Source organism: Bos indicus x Bos taurus, chromosome 2, assembly GCF_003369695.1.
Source record: "Bos indicus x Bos taurus breed Angus x Brahman F1 hybrid chromosome 2, Bos_hybrid_MaternalHap_v2.0, whole genome shotgun sequence".
NCBI classification, from domain to species: domain Eukaryota; kingdom Metazoa; phylum Chordata; class Mammalia; order Artiodactyla; family Bovidae; genus Bos; species Bos indicus x Bos taurus.
The window spans coordinates 4,768,946-4,789,000 of NC_040077.1; the positions used below are offsets into that span (position 1 = coordinate 4,768,946).

The following is a 20,055-nucleotide window of genomic DNA, read 5'->3' on the forward strand; positions in this document are numbered from 1 at the left end:
GGGAAGAGAAGGAGGCCCTAGAGACGTTCTCTCCCGGGACTGGGTCTGATGTTGACTGAGGCGTAGCGGGAAGAGCTGGCAGCCCGTCTGCGGACCCAGAAGTTAGAACCTTGGAGAGGGAATTCTGGACGGAAAGCCGTCTTCCAGATTGGCGAAGGATGTTGCTGAAATGGGAGCCACTTCCGTATATCAAATGCTTACTGTGTGCAAAGTACTAGGAATGGCCTCTCCTGATAGGGAATGTCTTTGAGGAGTTGAGAGTGATTTTCGAGAATCCCGGGGAGCTAGCTGTTCGGTGGGGGTGCAGGATCTTACCTAGACTTTTCACTTGGAGTTGAAACTGGTTTGACTATGCCTGCAAACTAGTTTCTCCCATTAAAGATAACATCGGAGTTGAGTTGTATACGTATTTTAGAATAAGATGTGTACCTCTGGGGCTTACTAGTGTTTTTTGTGCCTTTCCTTCACCTTGAGATCTTTCCCCTTTCTCCTCCCTCAAGTTCTTTCTTTTCCTGTTTATAAACACGGGACCCCACTTTGTTAACACAGTGCTGGGCACTTGGGAACCAAAGACGAATAAGGCAGAACCTCATGGGGAATAAAAACATTACTTTTGCTTTCCTATTGTGTTCTAGTTCCAGTGAGTATTCTCTGTCAGAAGTGCTTAAATAAATTTCTAAGCATGAACTACCTTCTTTTCTGTTTTGCGTTCACATCGATTCTAGTATAAGACGACGAACAGTAGTGACTGCAAACACGTTTCCAAACATATTCTGCTGTTTGGCTTTAAACGTTTTCCTGATGTTTTCAAAATAGTTGTCAGTTTGTTTGTGTTTTTAAATTTAACATGCTGAAAGACATGAAAAGTTAGCAGTTCCCTGACTTTTTTTTTAGCCGTTTTTGATGTTTATCCCTGTATTCCTAACTTATGCTATCTTGTTGCATCATTTTTAGGCATTCTGTAATTATTTCCTATTATGCTAGGACAGAGTTTTAACCTCTTCTGCCCCTCCCCACCCCGATTCTGACCGTTGAAGCATAACTTTTCATTACACTTCAAATTTTTTTAATTATGACTATATAAGAAAAAGGTTAAATATATGTATATTCAGTACTCCTTAGCTGAGTAGAATAGTTCATTAGTAGGATAGTGATTTCATTCTTAAACTCTTCCTGTAGTTGGCTGGTTCATATTTTAAATTTTATTTTTATTAAACTTTTAACCAAGGCTTCCTGTATCCTCCAACAGCTCTGAATTCCTCTCAGTACAATTTTACTTTGTATTTTTAAAGTATTGGTTAAAAATAGGTAGCTTTGTTTTATAATAGTATAGTAGTATATGCTTTTACTTCAAGGAGTTTACACTGTTTCTGGAATGGAATTCTGTATGCTCTTCATTCATAAACAAATACTATACCAGGTAGTGTTCTCCACTCCAGGGATTCATCACTGAACTAGAATCTCTGCTCTTTTGGCACTTTTATTCAAGTGAGGAAAGAATCACGTTGAACAAAATTAACTTGGAAACTCATGTAGTCCTTTAGTAGGTGGTAAGTAAGTGCTGTGGAGAAAATAGACTTTGTTATTTTAACAAAGTTGAAAGTACACACTGTTATTTAGAATTTGTTGACTTGGTTCTTAGTGGCATTTCTTAAGCTTCACATTCCTTTAATGATATATTTTCACTGCCAAATGTGCCAACAGTACAGGGTATGACTGTGAGTATTTATGTATGTATTGTACTTGTTCCCAAATTAGTAGTATTAGTTATGCTTCATCAGTGGTAACCTTTGCTCTTACATTATTCTTGATTCATTGTGTTCATTTCAGTTGAGGATGTCATCCATCTTACTCCTTAAGTGGGTTTTTGTTTTATTTTTAAGCAGATGATGGTGGCGCTACCCCAGTGCAGGATGAACGGGATTCAGGGTCAGACGTTGAGGATGATGTAAATGAGCAGCACTCTGGATCAGACACTGGAAGTGTAGAACGTCATTCAGAGGTATTGGCTAAACAACATCTTTGGGGAGGCTTTTCCCTTGCTTATTCTGTGAGACTTGTTTTATTTAGGAGATGTAGAGACCCTGTCACGGGGTCTAGGCTGCAAACCCTTCAAAAATAATAGAGAACTGCTTTAAAAATAAATAGGGATAGTCTGGTTACGTATGAAATCATAGGGAGTAAGGACTGATTGAGTCTCATTTTGGATAGTAGGCAGTCTCAACTGTGCTTATTGATTAAGAAAACAGGTCAGGTATTTGATATTTGACTGGACTTCCTCATTCCCAGAATGATGTCCTAATCCGATGGTGAGGATTTGAAGTCTGAAGAAATACCAGTTGAAACAGAAAGTTATGGGGATTATCACCTGCTACCTTTGTGTCATTTTAATTTGCTTGCCTGGTTATACAGTCCTGTACTACACAATGTTAACAAAATAAAATTGAGGCTTTTAAAAAAATTCAGCTGTAAGTTTGCAGTAAAACAAACTGAAGTGTAGGAATGATAAAGATGGCCAATATGCCATATATTTTGCACAGAAAATTGCCCAGTTTTAGGTTATTACATGCAATAATAGATGCAGTTGTTAGAGATTGTATTATTGACTTTGTCCTTTGATATGTCTCTAGTTTAGCCATATATCCAACAAATATTTATTGAGCAGCTGCTATGTGTCAGGCTCTTTTGACATATCAATGACTTAATGAGGTTCCACTGCCACGAAACTCCTCCTTTTAGACTTGTTTTCCAGTAGCAGAAGAAAGACATTAAACAGTATACTTTAAAAAAAAGAAAATTGTATAGTTTGTTAGAAGATGGTAGCTGCTGTGAAGAAAGAAGAAAGAATGGAATGGAGGGTGCCAAGATGGAGGGCAGGCTTGAATGTTGAATAGGGAGGTGCATGTAGGCCTTATTAAGAAAGTGACATTTGAATCAAGATGTGAAAGGAGGTGAAGGAATAGCTACATGGCTATGTGGTGAATGAACATTCCCAACAAAGATCTAAGGTGGGAGCCATTGTGGCTGCAGTAGAATGAATATGGGGCAGACGAGATCAGAAGTGGGAAGAGGGCTTATCTTTTAGTTATTTTGGTGTCATTTTGGTTTTTTGTATACTATTAAGCATTTAGACTAAATTCTAAATGATAGGTAGAAATTACTTGATAATGTAAACATTGTTTTAGTATATTTAGTGTGTGACGTCTTAATTTCCCATTTTGGAAAACCGCATCAGGAGATTGACTCATGGCTTCATGCTTCAGTTATAAGTGTGTTATAAATGTAGTGTTGACTTTCTTTTTTTCAACTACTTTTATTTTTTTAATGAGATGGGTTCTAAATAAATAAATGTGCATGTTGTAAATTTAGAGATTATATGAAAGTTTAAAAAAGAAATTCAGCATACTCCTGTCACAGAAATATTAACTTTTTATATTATTATATAAAAAATATATTTCTCCTGCATTTTTATTCTTATATAGAATGTATGTATATGTTTTAAGTTACTTGAAATATATATATATGTCTGTATAACAGTTTTATCTCTTCACTTAAGATTTTAAATACTGCCCCATGTTATTAAAGATTCTAGCTAAGTGTAATTTTTAATGGCTGCTTAATATTTCATAACATGGATGAACTATTACTTATTCAGCAGTTTCCTAATTGTTAATATTTAGACTGTCTAGCTATTGTCAGTGAAGTCTGCCATGAACATACTTTTGTGCTTTTCATAGATTTTTCCCCTCCAGAAAGGTTATTCTAATTACTAGTAGTTTTGAGTAGCAGTTGTACCCTTGAAAAAGTACAGTTACATTATATGGAGCAGTGCAGATTATAGCCCCATAATTTGAAAGATGTGTATTAGTTTCCTATTGCTGCCATAACAACCAGATACAAATTTAGTAGCTAAAAATAACCCCAGAGATTTGTTTCTTAAAATTCCAGAGGTCGGAAGTCCAAAGAGGATCTCACTGGGTTAAAATAGGGTGTCACTGGGGCTGTGTTCTTTCTCTAAGGGAGAACCTGCTTCCTTGCCTTCTTCAGCTCTACAGGACACTTGCACTGGTTGGCATGTGGCTTCTTCCATCTTTAAAGCTAGAGCTGTAGCATCTTCAGATCTCTCAGACCTTTGCTTAGTTCCTCATATGTCAGTTTCTCTGACTTTCCTCCCTCCCCTGCATAAAGTGAAAGTGAAAGTGAAGTCATTCAGTTGTGTCCAACTCTTAGCGACCCCATGGACTGCAGCCTACCAGGCTCCTCCATCCATGGGATTTTCCAGGCAAGAGTACTGGAGTGGGGTGCCATTGCCTTCTCCAATGCATGAAAGTGAAAAGTGAAAGTGAAGTTGCTCAGTCGTGTCCAACTCTTTGTGACCCCAGGGACTGCAGCCCACCAGGCTCCTCCGCCCATGGGATCTTCTAGGCAAGAGTACTGGAGTGGGGTGCAAGGATCCCTATAATTATTACTATATTGGGCCTACTCAGGTAATCCAGGATAATCTCCCTATCCTTATTTATATCTATACATTACTTTTGCATATTTACAAGTTCTGTGGTCATCTTTTGTGGGGCATCATTTTGCCTGGTGCAAGATGGTACTCACAACTTGATTTTCCAAATAATGTTTTTCCCATTTGGATTTTGGAGTTCTACAGGCCAGGTTTTGTTTGTTTTTTAGTTCATTTTACCTGTAATACTCACTCTGCCTGTATTTCTTTAGATCTCTAAGGAAAGTGTTGAAGAAGATCAAGATAATATTTTAAAACTTAAAGTTAATACAATCAATATGATGAAAAAAATAGCAAAATCTTAAAGTCAAGATTAGTAACAGTGCTTTAGTGGTCCATATTGGAGCCTGAAGCAAAGAAAAAATAAGTAATACATATCCCAGTGTTTAAATTTTGATACTATGTTCATGGATTTTTTTTATATGTCAAATTTGACCTTTAAAAATAACACCTTTTTTTTACACAGCTTTATTAAGATAAACTTATATACCATACAATTCACCCATTTAAAGTGTGCAATTTAGTGATCTTTAGTATATTCACAGCAGTACAACCATCAACATAGTCCTTTTTAGAATATTTTAATCACATCAGAAGGAAACCCTTTAGCTGTTACCTCTTTACCATTCCCACCCCCCAGTTAGTCATTCAGTTCAGTCGCTCATTCGTGTCTGACTCTTCGAGACCCCATGAATCACAGCATGCCAGGCCTCCCTGTCCATCACCGACTCCTGGAGTTCACCCAAACCCATGTCCGTTGAGTCGGTGATGCCATCCAGCCATCTCATCCTCTGTCGTCCCCTTCTCCTCCTGCCTCAATCTTTCCCAGCATCAGAGTCTTCCAGTGAGTCAGTTCTTTGTATCAGGTGGCCAGAGTATTTGAGTTTCACCTTCAACATCATTCCTTCCAATGAACGTTCAGGACTGATTTCCTTTAGGATGGACTGGTTGGATCTCCTTGCAGTCCAAGGGACTCTCAAGAGTCTTCTCCAACACCACAGTTCAAAAGCATCAATTCTTCGGTGCCCAGCTTTCTTCACTGTCCAACTCTCACATCCATACATGCCTACTGGAAAAACCATAGCCTTGACTGGAGGGACCTTTGTTGGCAAATTAATGTCTCTGCTTTTTAATATGCTATCTAGGTTGGTCATAACTTTCCTTCCAAGGAGTAAGCGTCTTTTAATTTCATGGCTGCAGTCACCGTCTGCAGTGATTTTGGAGCCCAAGAAAATAAAGTCTGCCACTGTTTCCACTTTCTCCACCTATTTGCCATGAAGTGATGGAACCGGATGTCATGATCTTAGTTTTCTGAATGTTGAGCTTTAAACCAACTTTTTCACTCTCTCACTTTCATCAAAAGGCTCTTTAGTTCTTCACTTTCTGCCATAAGGGTGGTGTCATCTGCATATCTGAGGTTATGGGTATTTCCCCCAGCAATCTTGATTCCAGCTTGTGCTCCCGCCCTTGAGCCCCTCCTTATTTTGGACATTTCATATGAATAGGATTATATAACATATGGTCTTTTATGACCGGCTTCTTTTCACTTAATGCTTTCATATTTATCCAAGTTGTAGCATGTGTTAGTATTTCTTTCCATTTTGTGATCAGTAGTATTCCATTCTTTGGATAAATCACATTTGTTTATCCATTTGTCAGTTAATGGGCATTTATATTGTTTCCGCTGTTATTTTCACAGTTGCTGCATCAGTTGACATTCCTACCAACAGTGCAGAGGTGTTCCCTTTCCTCCACATCTTTGCCAACACTTTTTATTTCTTGTCTTTTTGATAAGAGCCGTTCTGACAGGTGTGAGGTGGTACTACTGATACTGTGGTTTTGATGTGCATTTCCCTGATGATGAGTGATCTTTTCATGTGTCTGTTGGCCATCTGTATGTCTTCTTTGGACAAATAGCTATTTAGATCCTCTGCACATTTTGTTTTTGGGTTATTTGTTTTCTTAATGTTGTGTTGTGTGAATTCTTTGTGTATGTTGGATATTAACCCCTTAACAGGTATGTTTTTTGCAAATAATTTTATCCCATTAAGTAGGCAACTTTTTTGTTTTGTTGATAGTTTCTTTTGCTGTGCAAAAGCTTTTTAGTTTGATATAGTTCCATTTGTTTATTTTAGTTTTTGTTTCCCTTCCCTGAAGAGATGTGTCCAAAAAAATTTTGCTAAGACTGGCATCAGGAGTGCACTACATATGTTTTCTTTAAGTTTTTAATCCATTTTTAGTATATTACTATATATGGTGTGAAAGTAATCTAGTTGGAGTCTTTGCATGTAGCTGTTCAGTTTTCTCAACACCATTCATTGAAGAGACTGTTCTTTCCCATTGTATATTCTTGACCCCTTTGTTGTAGATCACTTGACCACAGGTGCTTCTGTTAGTTTCTGGGCTCTCTATTCTGTTGTGTCGATCTGTGTGTCTGTTTTTTATGCCAGTACCATACTGTTTTGACTACTGTAGCATTATAATATAGTTTGAGATCAGGGCATATGATATCTCCAGCTTTGTTCTTTCTCACGGTTTTGGCTATTCAGGTTCTTTTGTGGTTTATTTTAGGATTATTTTTTCCTAGTTGTGTTAAAAATGCCATTGCAGTTTTGAAAGGGATTGCATTGAACCTGTAGCTTGCTTTGAATAATATGGTCATTTTAACAATATCAATTTTTCCAGTCCATGAGCATGGATTAGCTTTCTTTTTATTTGTGTCTTTGGTTTCTTTCATCAGTGTCCTAGTTTTCAGTGTACTCTCCTTGTTGGTTGAATTTATTCCTAGATTTTTCATTCTTCTTGATGCAGTTATAAATGGGATTGCTTTCTTAATTTTTTCTGTTTTATAGTTCATTTTTAGTGTAAAGAAATGGAACAGATTTTTTGTTTGTTGATTTATACCCTGCAACTTTACCAAATTCACTGATTAGTTCTAGCAGTTTTCTGGTGAGTCGTTAGGGTTTTCTTTATATATTACGTCATCTGCAAATAATGACACTGTTGCTTCTTTCTGTTTTGGATGCCTTTTATTTCTTTTTTACTGACTTCCAATGCAGTGTTGTGTAAAAATGTTGAGGGATGGCATTTGTGTCTTTTCCTGATCTTAGAGGAAATGCTTACAGCTTTGCACCATTGAGTGCAAAGTGATATTGGCTGTGGGCTTGTCCCATGGTCTTTATTATGTTGAGATACATTCTCTCTTTACCCAGTTGGTTGAGAGTTTTTGTCGTTAATTGATGTAAAATTTCGTCTGCTTTTTTTTTTTTTTTTTTTTGCAGCCATTGAGACGATCATGTGATTTTTAGCTTTCATTTTGTTAATATGGTGTGTCACATTAATTTGTGGATATTGAGCCATCCTTGCATCCATGGAATAAATCCCATTTGATCATAGTGTATGTCTTGCTGAATTTAGTTTGCTAATAATTTTTTGAGAATTTTTACATCTATGTTCATCAGGGCTATCGGTCTGTAATGTTCTTTTCTTGTGTCCTTGTCTGGTTTTGGTATCAGGGTAATGCCGGTTTCATAAGATGATTTTGGAAATGTTCCCTCCTCTTTGGTTGGCACCATTTGAGAAGGACTGGTATTAGTTCCTCTAAACGTTTGGTAGAATTCGCCAGTGGAGCCGTCTGGTCCTGAGCTTCCTAATGCTGGGAAGTGTTTCAGTACTGACTCAGTCTCTTCATGGTGATCCATCTGTTCAGATTTTCTGTTTCTTCTTGATTTGGTCTTAGTTTGAATGTTTTAGGAATTTGTTTCTTATAGATTGTCCGGTTTCTTGGCATACAGCTTTTTAGTTTTTATGATCCTTTGTATTTGTGTGGTGTCAATTGTAATGTTGACACCTTTTCTTTCCTTTATAGTTTAACTTCTTTCCATCCTCTTTTTTTCCCCCCTTGGTAAGTCTGGCTAAAAGTTTGCCTATTTGTTTATCTTTTTAAAAAACAATTCTTAATTTTATTGATCTTTCTGTTGTCTTTTTAGTCTCTTTCATTTATTTTTGCTCTAATCTTTATTACTTCTTCTAATAACTTTGGGCTTAGTTTATTCTTTTTTTCCAGTTCCTTGAGGTATAAAGTTGTTGTTTAAGATGTTTCTTTTTTCTTAATGTAGGCATCTATTGTAACCTTCCTTCTTAGAACTACTGTACTGTTTTCCATAAGTTTTGGCATATTGTATTTCCATTTTCATTTGTCTCAAAGATATTTTTTGAGTTCTACTTTGACTCATTGGTCATTCAGTAACATGATGTTTGATCTCCACATATTTGTGAAATTTTCTGTTTTCTTCTCATAATTGATTTCTATTTTCATACCATTGTGGTTGGAAAAGACGTTTGGTATGATTTCAGTCTTCTTGAATTTATTAGGACTTATTTTGTGGCCTAACATCGATCTATACTGAAGTTTGTTTTATGTACACTTGAGAAAAATGTGTACTTTGCTTCTGCTGAGTGAAACATTCTGTAAATGTCTCTTCAGTCCATTTGGTCTAACGTGGTTTAAGCCCAGTACTTCCTTATTGATTTTCTGTTTGTTCTGTCCATTGTTGAAAGTGAGAGGTTGAAGTCCCCTACAATTATTGCATTGGTATCTTATTTTTTTTTTCAGGTCTGTTAATATTGAGGTGCTCTGATTTGGGTGCGTAAATATTTACAAATGTTAAATTCTCTCGTTGGAGTAACTCTTTTGTCATTATATAATGATTTCCTTTGTATCTTATAGTTTTTGCTAAAAGTCTATTTTCTCTTATTATAAATATAGCTAATACCATAGCTACCTTTGCTTTCATTTGGTTTCCATTTGCCTGGAATATCTTTTCCATCCCTTTTTTCCTCAGCCTGCATGTGTTCTAAAAGCTGAAGTGAGACAGCACATAGCTCAGTTTGTTTTTTCCCCAGCCATTCAGCCACTCTGTCTTTTGGTTGGAGAATTGAGTCGATTTACCTTTAAAGTAAATATTGATAGTTCGGGGCTTATCATTGCAATTTTGTTCATTGTTTTCTTACTGTTTTGCCATTCCTTTTTTCTTTCTCCTGCTCTCTTCCTTTGTGATTTGATGATTTTCTGTAGCAGTATGCTAAGATTACTTACACCTTTTTGCTTTGTGGCTTACCATGAGGCATATGTAAAATTATCTTTTACCAGTCTCTTTTAGGCTGATAACTTCAAGTACATGCTAAAGTTATTCCTTAATGTAATACAACTTTATTCCCATCCACCTTCTTTATACTGTCATTGGGAAGCGTTAAATCTTAGTCGCTCAATCGTGCCCGACTCTTTGCGACCCCATGGACTGCAGCCCACCAGGCTCCTGTGTCCATGAGATTTCCAGGCAAGGATACTGGAGTGGGTTGCCATTTGGTTGTCATTGGGAAATGCACATTATATTCTTATATATTGCAGGTTCAGCAATACAATATATACGTATTTGTGCACTGTTGTTTTAATCAATTACATCAAGAAAGGAAAAAATACAGATTTTATAATCACACAGTTACCTTTACTGGTGGTTATTGTTTTTTTCATGTAGATTCACTGAGGTCACTTGCTTTCAGCCTGAAGAACTTCATTTAGCAGTTCTTGTATGGTAGGTGTGCTAGACAAATTCTTTCCTCTTTTGGTCATCTGGAAAAGTTTTCTTTTTTTTGTTAACTTTTTGAAGAAAGAAAGAGAGAAAGTGAAGTTGCTCAGTCGTGTCTGACTGTTTGCAACTCCGTGGACTGTAGCCTACCAGGCTCCTCCGTCCATGGGATTCTCCAGGCGAGAATACTGGAGTGCGTTGCCATTTCCTTTATTCAGTTTTTCTTTGAGCTCTTTGAATATGTTATCCCACTGCTTTCTGGCCTCCACTGTCTCCGTTGAGGAGTCAGTTGTTAATCTTACTGTGTTGTTATTTTATGTGATCAAATTTCTGTTTCTGTATATATTGTGTATTTGATATGATATTGTCATCATACCTTTATTTTTTTAAGCATGTTTATAAATGGCTGCTTTAAAGTCTTTTTTGATAAATCTGGTATCTGGTTGCTATCACAGGCAGTTTCTGTTGTCTGCTTTTTTCCTGGTTATGGGTCAACTTTCCAGTTTCTTGGCATACCTTTTCATTTATTGTTGGAAACTGGATGTTTTGAATTGTTTAATGACTGGCTGGATTATTTTAGTGAATTCTGTTTCCTCACCCACAGCTTTAAATCTCTAATGTTGCATCCTCAGATGTGCAATTTGGGACATGCTGACTGTCACCTGAGATGATAATAGTATTAATAGGGCTCTTTTTTTCCTCTTTCTGTGACCGTCATCAGCTGTTAAAACTCCACAAATAGCTCTGTTTTTTTCAGCATTGCCCTATGGCATAAATTGCTCAACAAGTTAGTCTGGCTCCTTCCAGCTATATTATTACCTGCTTATCTCCTGCAAACTAGCTGGCCTACAGTTTATCTATATTTTGAATCTCCTCCTAAGTGCATTTCACCACAACTTCCTGTGAAAGTGCCTTAGCCTGAACTTCCCTAAGCTTGGTTACAGATGAAGTTGGTTTCTTTTGGGAAAAATTAGAAGCTATCTGGTTTACTGCCTGCTTTTTATTATTTATGTATATATTTGGCTGTGCTGGGTCTTCGTCTCTGCGTGCAGGCTTTCTCTAGTTGCAGTGGATGGACTTCTCGTTGTGGTGGCTTTCATCTCGTTGCAGAGCACGGGCTCTAGGCACACAGGCTCAGTAGTTGTGTACGGGCTTAGTTGCCCCACAGCATGTGGAATCTTCCCAGACCAGGAATCAAACCTGTGTCCCCAGCATTGGTGGGCTGATTCTTAACCCCTGGACCACCAGAGAAGTCCTACTGCCTGCTTTTTCCCCAAGCAAAATCTCTGAGCCAGGGATCTGGAGTTTGGGGCGGGAAAGGGTGATGGCACATTTCTCTCTGAGTGACATCCCAGTTCCAGAAGCTGAGCTCGCAGTGTGGGGTGGGGATTGGATAGCAACCTGAAGTGCTCCTGGCTTGCCTCTCTTGGCATGGAACCACTGTGCACAAATTCGGGCAAAGGCGATAAGGCCTCCAGCACTCTCAGTGTGCTCTGCCCCCAGTAGAGCCTTCTTACTATGATTGGGAGCCACCAGTTTCAGCTGCACTTGCTGGGAACTTACCTACAGCAACAGGTAGCTGGAGGCAGAATGAGAAACACTGACATCATGCTTTTCCTGGGAAGAAACCCCACCCTCGGGAGCTAGAGGAAGAGAGTACCCTGGTTTTGACTGCAGCAGCCTGGAGTAGAATCATTTTCTTGTTCATCTCTGAGGGTGGAAGTAAGGAGTAGTATTGGTTCAAATACCAGCTATTTTTGCCTTTCTTACCAAATTTTTGTAGACCTTCTTGGATAGATGCTTCTTTATTTGCTCTTTGTCTTTAGTACCATTTCCAGAGGCTTTGAATGGTTGTAATAATTTTTTTTTAATTTACACTTAAAGGTGTGTCTTTTTATTTCCTCTCAAGTTTTCTTTTTTTGGCCACACCCCATGGCATACAGGATATTAGTTCCCTCCCCAGGGATCAAACCCTCACCTACTGCAGTGGAAGTGCTAAGTCTTAACCACTGGACCCCCAGGGAAGTCCCTGAATGGTTGTTTTTAAATACTTGTAACAGATTTCACTGTTAGATGGACACACTGTTAGTGTGTCAGCAGAGCATACCAGAAGTTTTCACTTAGCCTCATTTTTATCTCTCTTTACTAGTTGGTTGAAGCTGTGTTTCCCAGTTCACATTCCAGAAGAAGCCAGGCTGCTTTACTTGTTACTCTGGTAACACAGTCTCTGCTGGGACCTTTGGCTCTTTCATCTCATTGGTTCTCCTGCTGTGTGTGGATGTGGCCTCCCCTCCACGGAGAGCCGCCCAGCTAAACAGATGATTCTGAGTAAGCCAGCTGTTGGCATTTAGAGGCAGTCCTTTATATTGCAGGACATTTAGTATCTTGGTTCCAAAGCATTAAATAAAATGGTAGTAACATACCCTCTCCAGTCATTGCTAACCAAAGGGCCTTTGCATTCACAAACGCCCCCTTAGGGGAGGACTCAGAACCACCCTCAGGTTGAGAACACTGAAATGGACAAATGAGGCAAAGAAAAATAAGAAAGGAAGCAATACGTGTCCAACAAAATGAAAATTAGTAATTAAAATATAAAGAGAACATTTCTAAGAATGACAATGCAGCCATTACAGTTGTTTCCAAAAAAATATTTTGTGAAATGGGAGAATTCAGTGTGTTACTTGAAAGATACCAGCCATTAAATTGTGATTCTAGATCCTTATTTACTGTTTTAAAGTAAATTCACACAGAGAAGAGATTGAGAGGAAATTTCTCGTAAAAAATGTAAATAATGGTGATCTTTGGGTTGTGTTGTTGAAGGTGATTTTAATATACTTTTCTGTGTTTGCACATTAATATTTGAAATCATAGGAAAATAACTAGAATAACTGTCCCATCATTTTATATAGTTACCTATTTTTATTAGCATGCATCAAATAACTATATTTAAAAATTACATAAAGGGCACATACAAAGGACTGTAGGAGGATGGGAGGGTGGGCTAAGTAGACTCTGAGGAGTGACTGACATTACCAGATAGAGAAGCCAGTTAGAGGTGGTGGTGATAATTCTAGCTGGAGAGAACCACAGGTTTAAAGGCCTAGAACTGAGAAGCACTTGTGTTTCAGGAGTATTATGGCTGGAAAGTAGGTTTACTCCTAGGTGTTGTATTCTTTTTGATGCAGTGGTAAATAGAATCACTGTTTGACGTTTCTCTTTCTGATCTTTCGTTCTTGTGTATAGAAAGGCAACAGATTTTCTGAGTATTAATTTTGTAACCTGCAAATTTACCACATTCACTGATGAGTTCTCGTAGTTTTCTGGTAGCATCTTTAGAATCTTCATGTCATCTGCAAACAGTGACAGTTTAACTTCTTTGGAAACACAATTTTTTAAATAAAGCAATTTGAGCATGAATGCAACCTAGTTATAACTAGTTGCCAGTTCTAATTTTTGTTGTTTTATTTGAATATTCTCTTGAGCAGCATGAAATTAGTTGTGGATTGTGATCAGCTGTTTTTTGTTCCACAGAAAATATATGGAAAGTAATGTGCATTTTTAGAATCCACTTTAAAAAAAAAAAAAAAAAAAAGAATCCACTTTATAGGTTTTATCTACATAGAAAAGTAATGTTCCCCTCTTGAGGGTCTCACAGGAAAAAATAGTGTATGGGGCTATTGAGAAAGAGGTTGTTTGGAAATAGTGCCTGGCTTCTCCTTTTTTGCTGACTGTAGGCAGAGGCTAATGGGCACAAGTATCCATCTTTGGTTGAAGTTGGTGACAGCCCCATTAGCCCCAGCTTTACTTTGAATTGAGAAGAGATAGCAGTCTGCAATCATTTGGGTCTTTGCACAGAAAGGTTGTGCTAATATAAGGAAAGCGTTCCTATGAGGAGTACACTGAAGCCCGTAGAAGATTCTTTTCAGACATTGCTCTCCTTGTTTACCCTATTTGATAGCACTTCTTTCAATTCCATTTATGTCCTTTCTTTGTGTTAGGTTTCAGCCTTTGTCTTTGAGTCTACCAAATTTATGAGAAAAACATTTTGCTTTGGTTCTTTTTTGTTAAGCATTATCTTGTGGGGTTTGTTTTATTTGTATACTGAAGGTAAAAGATAGGTTTTGGGTTACTTTTCTTAAATGGTCTCTTATCTTAAGGTCATTTGTTCATTCATATTATGAAGATAAATGTAAAAACATCACCTTTTAGTGAGGTAGATGCACAAGACGCTCTGGTGACATGAAAGGAGGAGTGACTGACCAGCTCAGCCTGCAGAGATGATGCATCTGAGCTCTGTCTTCAAGGGTGAATGTCTTATAATTAATCATTGGTTGTAGATGATTAGCAACATACAGTGAGTGCTCACAGGCACATGCATTTGGTCCTCTCAATAGACCGACCTCTAAGTTAGAAATACTATTTCTGACTGTCAGATTGAGGACTTTGGGAAGTTAAGGTAATTTCCCTAAATTTTACAGAAGAAGATGAGCCATGAACCTAGATGGCCTAGATCTTATAGACTCTTAAGTCCACATTGTGAACTCATATTGCTCAGAATCCATTCTACCTAGAGAGAAGGATGAAAGAGGCTTCAGGAAGGGGGTATTTTTGCCTCATGTTGAGATATGAAAAGGACAAGCTGAGGTGAAAACATGGAGTAATGTAGTGAATCTGTAGTTCCATGTGTCTGCAGTAAAATTTTAATGTGCAGTTAGAGTCACTTGGATTAGATGTCAAAATGCAGATTCTTTGACCCCCTTCCCCAGATTTACTATCTAAATACCTGGAGAGGAGAAGCACAAAATCTGTGTTTTCACCAAAGCTTCCCAGGTGATTCTTAATGCAAGAGTTTGGGAACTGCTGGTGCAGTGCATAGAGTTGATGCTGGTGAAAGGGCAGAAGCGAGTCTGGAGAGGTAGACGGGAGTTTGCTTCATCATTATAAACTTTTTATTTTTAGTTACTTATTTGTTTTTGGCTGTGCTGGGTCTTCATTGCTACGTGGACTTTTATCTAGTGGCGGCCAGCAGGGGCTACTTTCTGGTGTGCGGGCTTCTTACTGCACTGACTGCTCTTGTGGAGCATGGGCTCTAGGGGGCGCGGGCTTCAGTAATTGTGGCTCCCAGGCTTTAGAGCAGAGACTCAGTAGTTGTACATGGGCTTAGTTGCTCTGAGGCATGTGGAATCCTCCCAGACCAGGGATCAAACCTGTGTCTCCTGCATTGGCAGGCAGATTCTTTACCACTGAGTCACCAGGGAAGTCCCATCATTATAAACTCCTAAACTTTGTGTAGACATTTTCTTTTTCTAGTACCCAGCAGAAGTGTTTTTGTTTTTGACTGATTCTAAGATCAACCAGCTTTTGACAAAAGACACTCAGGTATATATCTTTTTTTTATTATGTGTATGATTGCTGTAAAGCTGGAGTTTCACAAAGTCAAAAGCCTTGCAGCCCTTCAGGAGCTACACTGGATTAACAGCATTGTGTAATAAAAACTGGATTTCTCAGATCCTTCCTTATGCTCTTACAGTGATATGTATTGTCAAAGCTCCACAATGAGGATTTAAAATTTATCTTCTTGAACTAAGATCCAGTGAAATATGTTTTGGAAAATGTTCCTGTAAATACTTCCTCATGGAATTTACTATGTGACTTGGTGTTGAATGTTTTACCAATTTATGATGAAGGGTTGGTCTGCAAGTTCAACTCTTTTGAGTTTAATTCTTTTAATTAATAAGGAGGAAACAGTTGTCCTCAGTTTTTTGGTTCTTTACAAGGAATTCTATTTGACATTCTTATACTTCTTTGAAATTTACAAACTGATACTTGCTTTATATCATTTTGATTAATTATTTTTAATTTAGGGTGTTAATTATCTCTGCATATTGTGGCACTGGTCGTAAGGAATCTGTTACCATTTGCTGAGACGAACAACCAATTCATCAACCAATTCATTCACTATGGGTAACCACTATAGTGTAAATGATTTTAAGAGCGGGATATGAGGCGTTATAGACATGTCTAAAGCCTCTAAGGACTGTTAGAGAGCTCAGTTTCTCTGAGAGTTAAAATTGGGGATCCTTTTATATTAAGAAATAGTGTTTAAATGGCACGTGTTTGCACTGAGTTGCTCAGTTGTATCGACTCTTTGCGACTCTATGGACTGTAGCCCGTCAGGCTTCTCTGTCAGTGGGATTCTCCAGGCAAGAATACTGTAGTAGGTTGCCATTTCCTATTCCAGGGGATCTTCCAGACCCAGGGATTGAAGCTACATCTCTCTATCTCCTGCATTGGCAGGCGGATTCTTTACCACTGGGCCACCTGGGAATCCCACTGTTTATTTGTTGATATCAAATATGACTTTTAAAAAGCATTTTTTAAAATATTTTTTTAAGTTTACAACTTACTTGCTGAAACCAGTCTAAAGTTTTTTTTAATATCATTTTGATAACTTCTAAGTTTTACCATATAATTTCTAATGTACTCTTTTCCTAAGTCTTACAATGTATTCGCCGAAGTACATTGTCTACCTTGATTCTATCCATCAGTACTTTCTTACCATGGTGACTTCCCACTTTCCCTCCATTGTGCCACACCTGATGGGTAGATACTCAGATTCTTACAAATCTCCTCAAAAATTGATGAGAATTCACAAGTTTCACAGTCGTTATCACATGTCGTGTCCTTGGTCGGGAAGTCCAGGGTAAAGTGTAATAGATGCGTTTTGGAATGACTGCTCAGTTCATGGCCTCTCTTCTATCTTTGGGAGTCTTTCTGTCTTCTTCCTTTCTCCCAGCGCTGCGCCTCTGCTTTGGCTATAACCTGTTGGACATCCTCTATTGCCATGACCTGTTAGATCATCTCTTCTGGGCACTTAAAATTGAGGTCCAAGGCACCAAAATTTATCAGTGGTGAGAGCTAAGTCTCTAGTGAAAGGTCCTTGAGTTCCCTTTCTGAGCTCTCTGAACTGCCCTGGTTCCTACCCTTCTGGAGCCTTTAACCATTCATCCCGCTGTGATTCTGGAAAGATTGTTCTGGAGTTAGCCTGAAATGATTTGTGTTGTTTGCAGCTGAAATAAATTGAGTCATAAGAACATGTCATGAGTATGTTATTGAAAGCATTCCGAAAGGCAGTTAACAATTTTCCCTTTTGCCTCCTGCTTTAGTTACCTCTGCTGGTACCTGTATCTTTTGCCTTCCACCCTCAATAATGTAGTTAACTTCTTAACTCTGTCATCACCAATAATTAAATACCTGTTGTCTGCACACCTTTTATGGCTTAGTTTCGTATAAATCACTACCTGGCTTTCAGAATATCACCTTTGTAATAGTGTATGTTATACTATTGTTACTGTATATGTGGCCAGCTCACTAGATAAAACTTCCTTAAGGTCAGGCACTGAGACGTGTTCAGCCTTGATTCTTAGCACCTTGTACATGGTAGACTTGAAGCAGATACTTGTTGAGTTAATTATTCCTCACTTTAAATTATTAACATTTAATTCTTATTATTCATTCAATGAATTCTTCCTATGATTTTGTGTATACCAGACACCCTTCTGCGCTCTGAAGCACAGAGTGTGCCTTCTCAGTGACGACAACAGGCCAAAAAATGCCTGCCTGTTTAGGCGTCACACTCTAGATAGTTAATTTTTTCATCTATATTCTTTTAAAACATAAAAAATTAAATTATGAAATACAGCCAAAAGTAAGCTTCTATCCATATATGGAGTACTATATCTTGTACAGTATGAAAAAATTCTGTAATTTCTCCTGTCCTAATTTAATAGATAAATGCCAGTTTTATTGGGGTAACAGGGTGTATGACTGACAAGGAGTACAGTGCTATGCTGTGAGTGACCCATGATAATAAAAGAAAAATACCTTTGGGAAATTTGAAAAATTTATGATTTTAAAAAATTTCTTGAATATGTTATATTTGAATGAATATATTTATAGCAGTTACTATGTCTTTGAAACTTTGCTGTCAAGATGGCAGTGAAATACAGAGGGGAAAAAGCCCTCAATTTTTTATATTATAAGCTTATTTTATAAGCCTTTCATCTTGTCACTGAATTGTCTTACTACTTAATTATTTCATCCCATGATATGGTGGGCTTATACTTTGTTTCTTTGCTGCTTGAGAATTGGTTTGTGCTAAAGTAAGTCCAGGTAATGTTCGTCATATATTATAAAGAAAAATACCGGCTCAACATATTTTTAAGGAGGGAAACTCAAACACAGAAGTACTTTACTTTTTAAGCCAGAATATTAATTACCGTATTACGGAGAGTTCAGATACTAGAAGGGAAAAAATTCCCCACATTTTAGTTGTTAGTATTTTGACATGTTTAATTTTACATGTTTTTCTCTGCATTTACAAAAGCACAGCTATAATATACTTGTATCACCTTTGTACCCTAGAGTTTTCAGATTACTTCATGTGATGTTATATGTTAGTATTGTTAGGTTAGTCAGTGTTTTCCCTAAAACTTTTTTTTTTTTTTGTGCCAGGGTTACTTGGATGTATGACCAAGACTGCTCTAAACCTCAGTTTTTTTTTTAAAAAAAAAATAGCTGAAAAGTTTAACATTTTTACTACCAAACTTTTTTTTTACTTTTCTAATTTTTTCTCCCTTAATTTTTCAGAATGAACCTAGTGATCGAGAAGATAGCCTCAACAAAAGACATCAGGTGACAGACTCTGACAATGATGACCCCTCCAATCTTAATGCCAGTGACTCTGAAAGTGAGGAACTCCAGAGACAAAAGGACAGTGACTCTGAATCTGAAGAGCACGCAGAGCCTCCTGCCAGTGATTCTGAAAATGAAGATGTCAATCACCATGGGAGTGACTCTGAAAGTGAGGAGACCAGGAAATTACCTGCGAGTGACTCTGAAAATGAGGAACTGCTTAATGGACATGCAAGTGACTCAGAAAATGAAGATGTTAGGAAGCCTCCTGCCAGTGATTCAGAAGTTGAAGAGCTCCCCAAAAGTCCTGCCAGTGACTCGGAAACAGAAGGTGCTCCAAAACCTCAAGCCAGTGACTCAGAGAGTGAGGAACCTCCGAGGAACCAAGCCAGTGACTCTGAAAATGAAGAGCTCCCTAAACCTCGAATTAGTGATTCTGAAAGTGAGGAGCTTCCCAAGCCTCGGATCAGTGACTCAGAAAGTGAGGAGCCTCAGAGGACTCAGGCCAGTGACTCTGAAAATGAGGAGCTTCCCAAACCCCGAATCAGTGACTCAGAAAGTGAGGACCCGCCAAGACAACAAGCCAGCGACTCGGAAAATGAAGAGCTTCCCAAACCCCGTATCAGTGACTCAGAAAGTGAGGATCCCCCACGGCACCAGGCCAGTGACTCGGAAAATGAGGAGCTTCCCAAACCCCGAATAAGTGATTCGGAAAGTGAGGACCCCCCAAGGAACCAGGCCAGTGATTCTGAAAATGAGGAGCTTCCCAAACCCCGAGTCAGTGACTCTGAGAGTGAGGAGCCTCAGAAGGGACCTGCCAGTGATTCAGAAACTGAGGATGCCTCCAGACACAAACAGAAACCAGAGTCTGAGGAGGACAGTGATGGGGAGAATAAGGGAGAGGATACGGAAGTGCAGAATGACTCCCTTCCTGCAGATGCCCATGTAGACAGAAAGCGGTTCAACAGTTCTGACAGCGAGGAGGAAGAACCTAAAAGGGCCAAAATTGACAGTGATGAGGATGAAGAAAAAGAAGGGGAGGAGGAGAAGGTAGCAAAGCGAAAAGCTGCTGTGCTTTCTGATAGTGATGATGAAGAGAAAGCATGTAAGGAATTATTTTGGGCTGTTTATCAGTAGTTTTACTTATTGTCTAAACTTATAATATGAAGCATAGTTCTGGCTTATGCGATCTTAGTTCCCCAACTAGGGATTGAACTCAGGCCCTTGGCAATGAAAGTGCAACGTCTTAACCACTGGACACCA

General features: G+C 38.3%; 1 protein-coding gene across 7 annotated transcripts in view; it reads left to right on the top strand.

Moving 5' to 3' along the window:
* IWS1 (IWS1, SUPT6H interacting protein) overlaps window positions 1–20,055 on the top strand; it is a 49,495-nt gene that overhangs the window by 421 nt on the left and 29,019 nt on the right. For 5 of the 7 annotated variants that reach the window (XR_003513291.1, XR_003513292.1, XM_027554859.1 and 2 more), the window contains exons 2-3: window positions 1,884–2,002; window positions 18,748–19,897. Coding sequence is in view for 5 of the 7 variants with exons in the window: in XM_027554859.1 (XP_027410660.1) it covers window positions 1,884–2,002; window positions 18,748–19,897 (1,269 nt within the window). In the remaining 2 variants the exon portion in view is untranslated. The remainder of the gene's footprint in view (window positions 1–1,883; window positions 2,003–18,747; window positions 19,898–20,055) is intronic. The other 2 variants (XM_027554840.1, XM_027554874.1) reach the window with 1 other exon arrangement.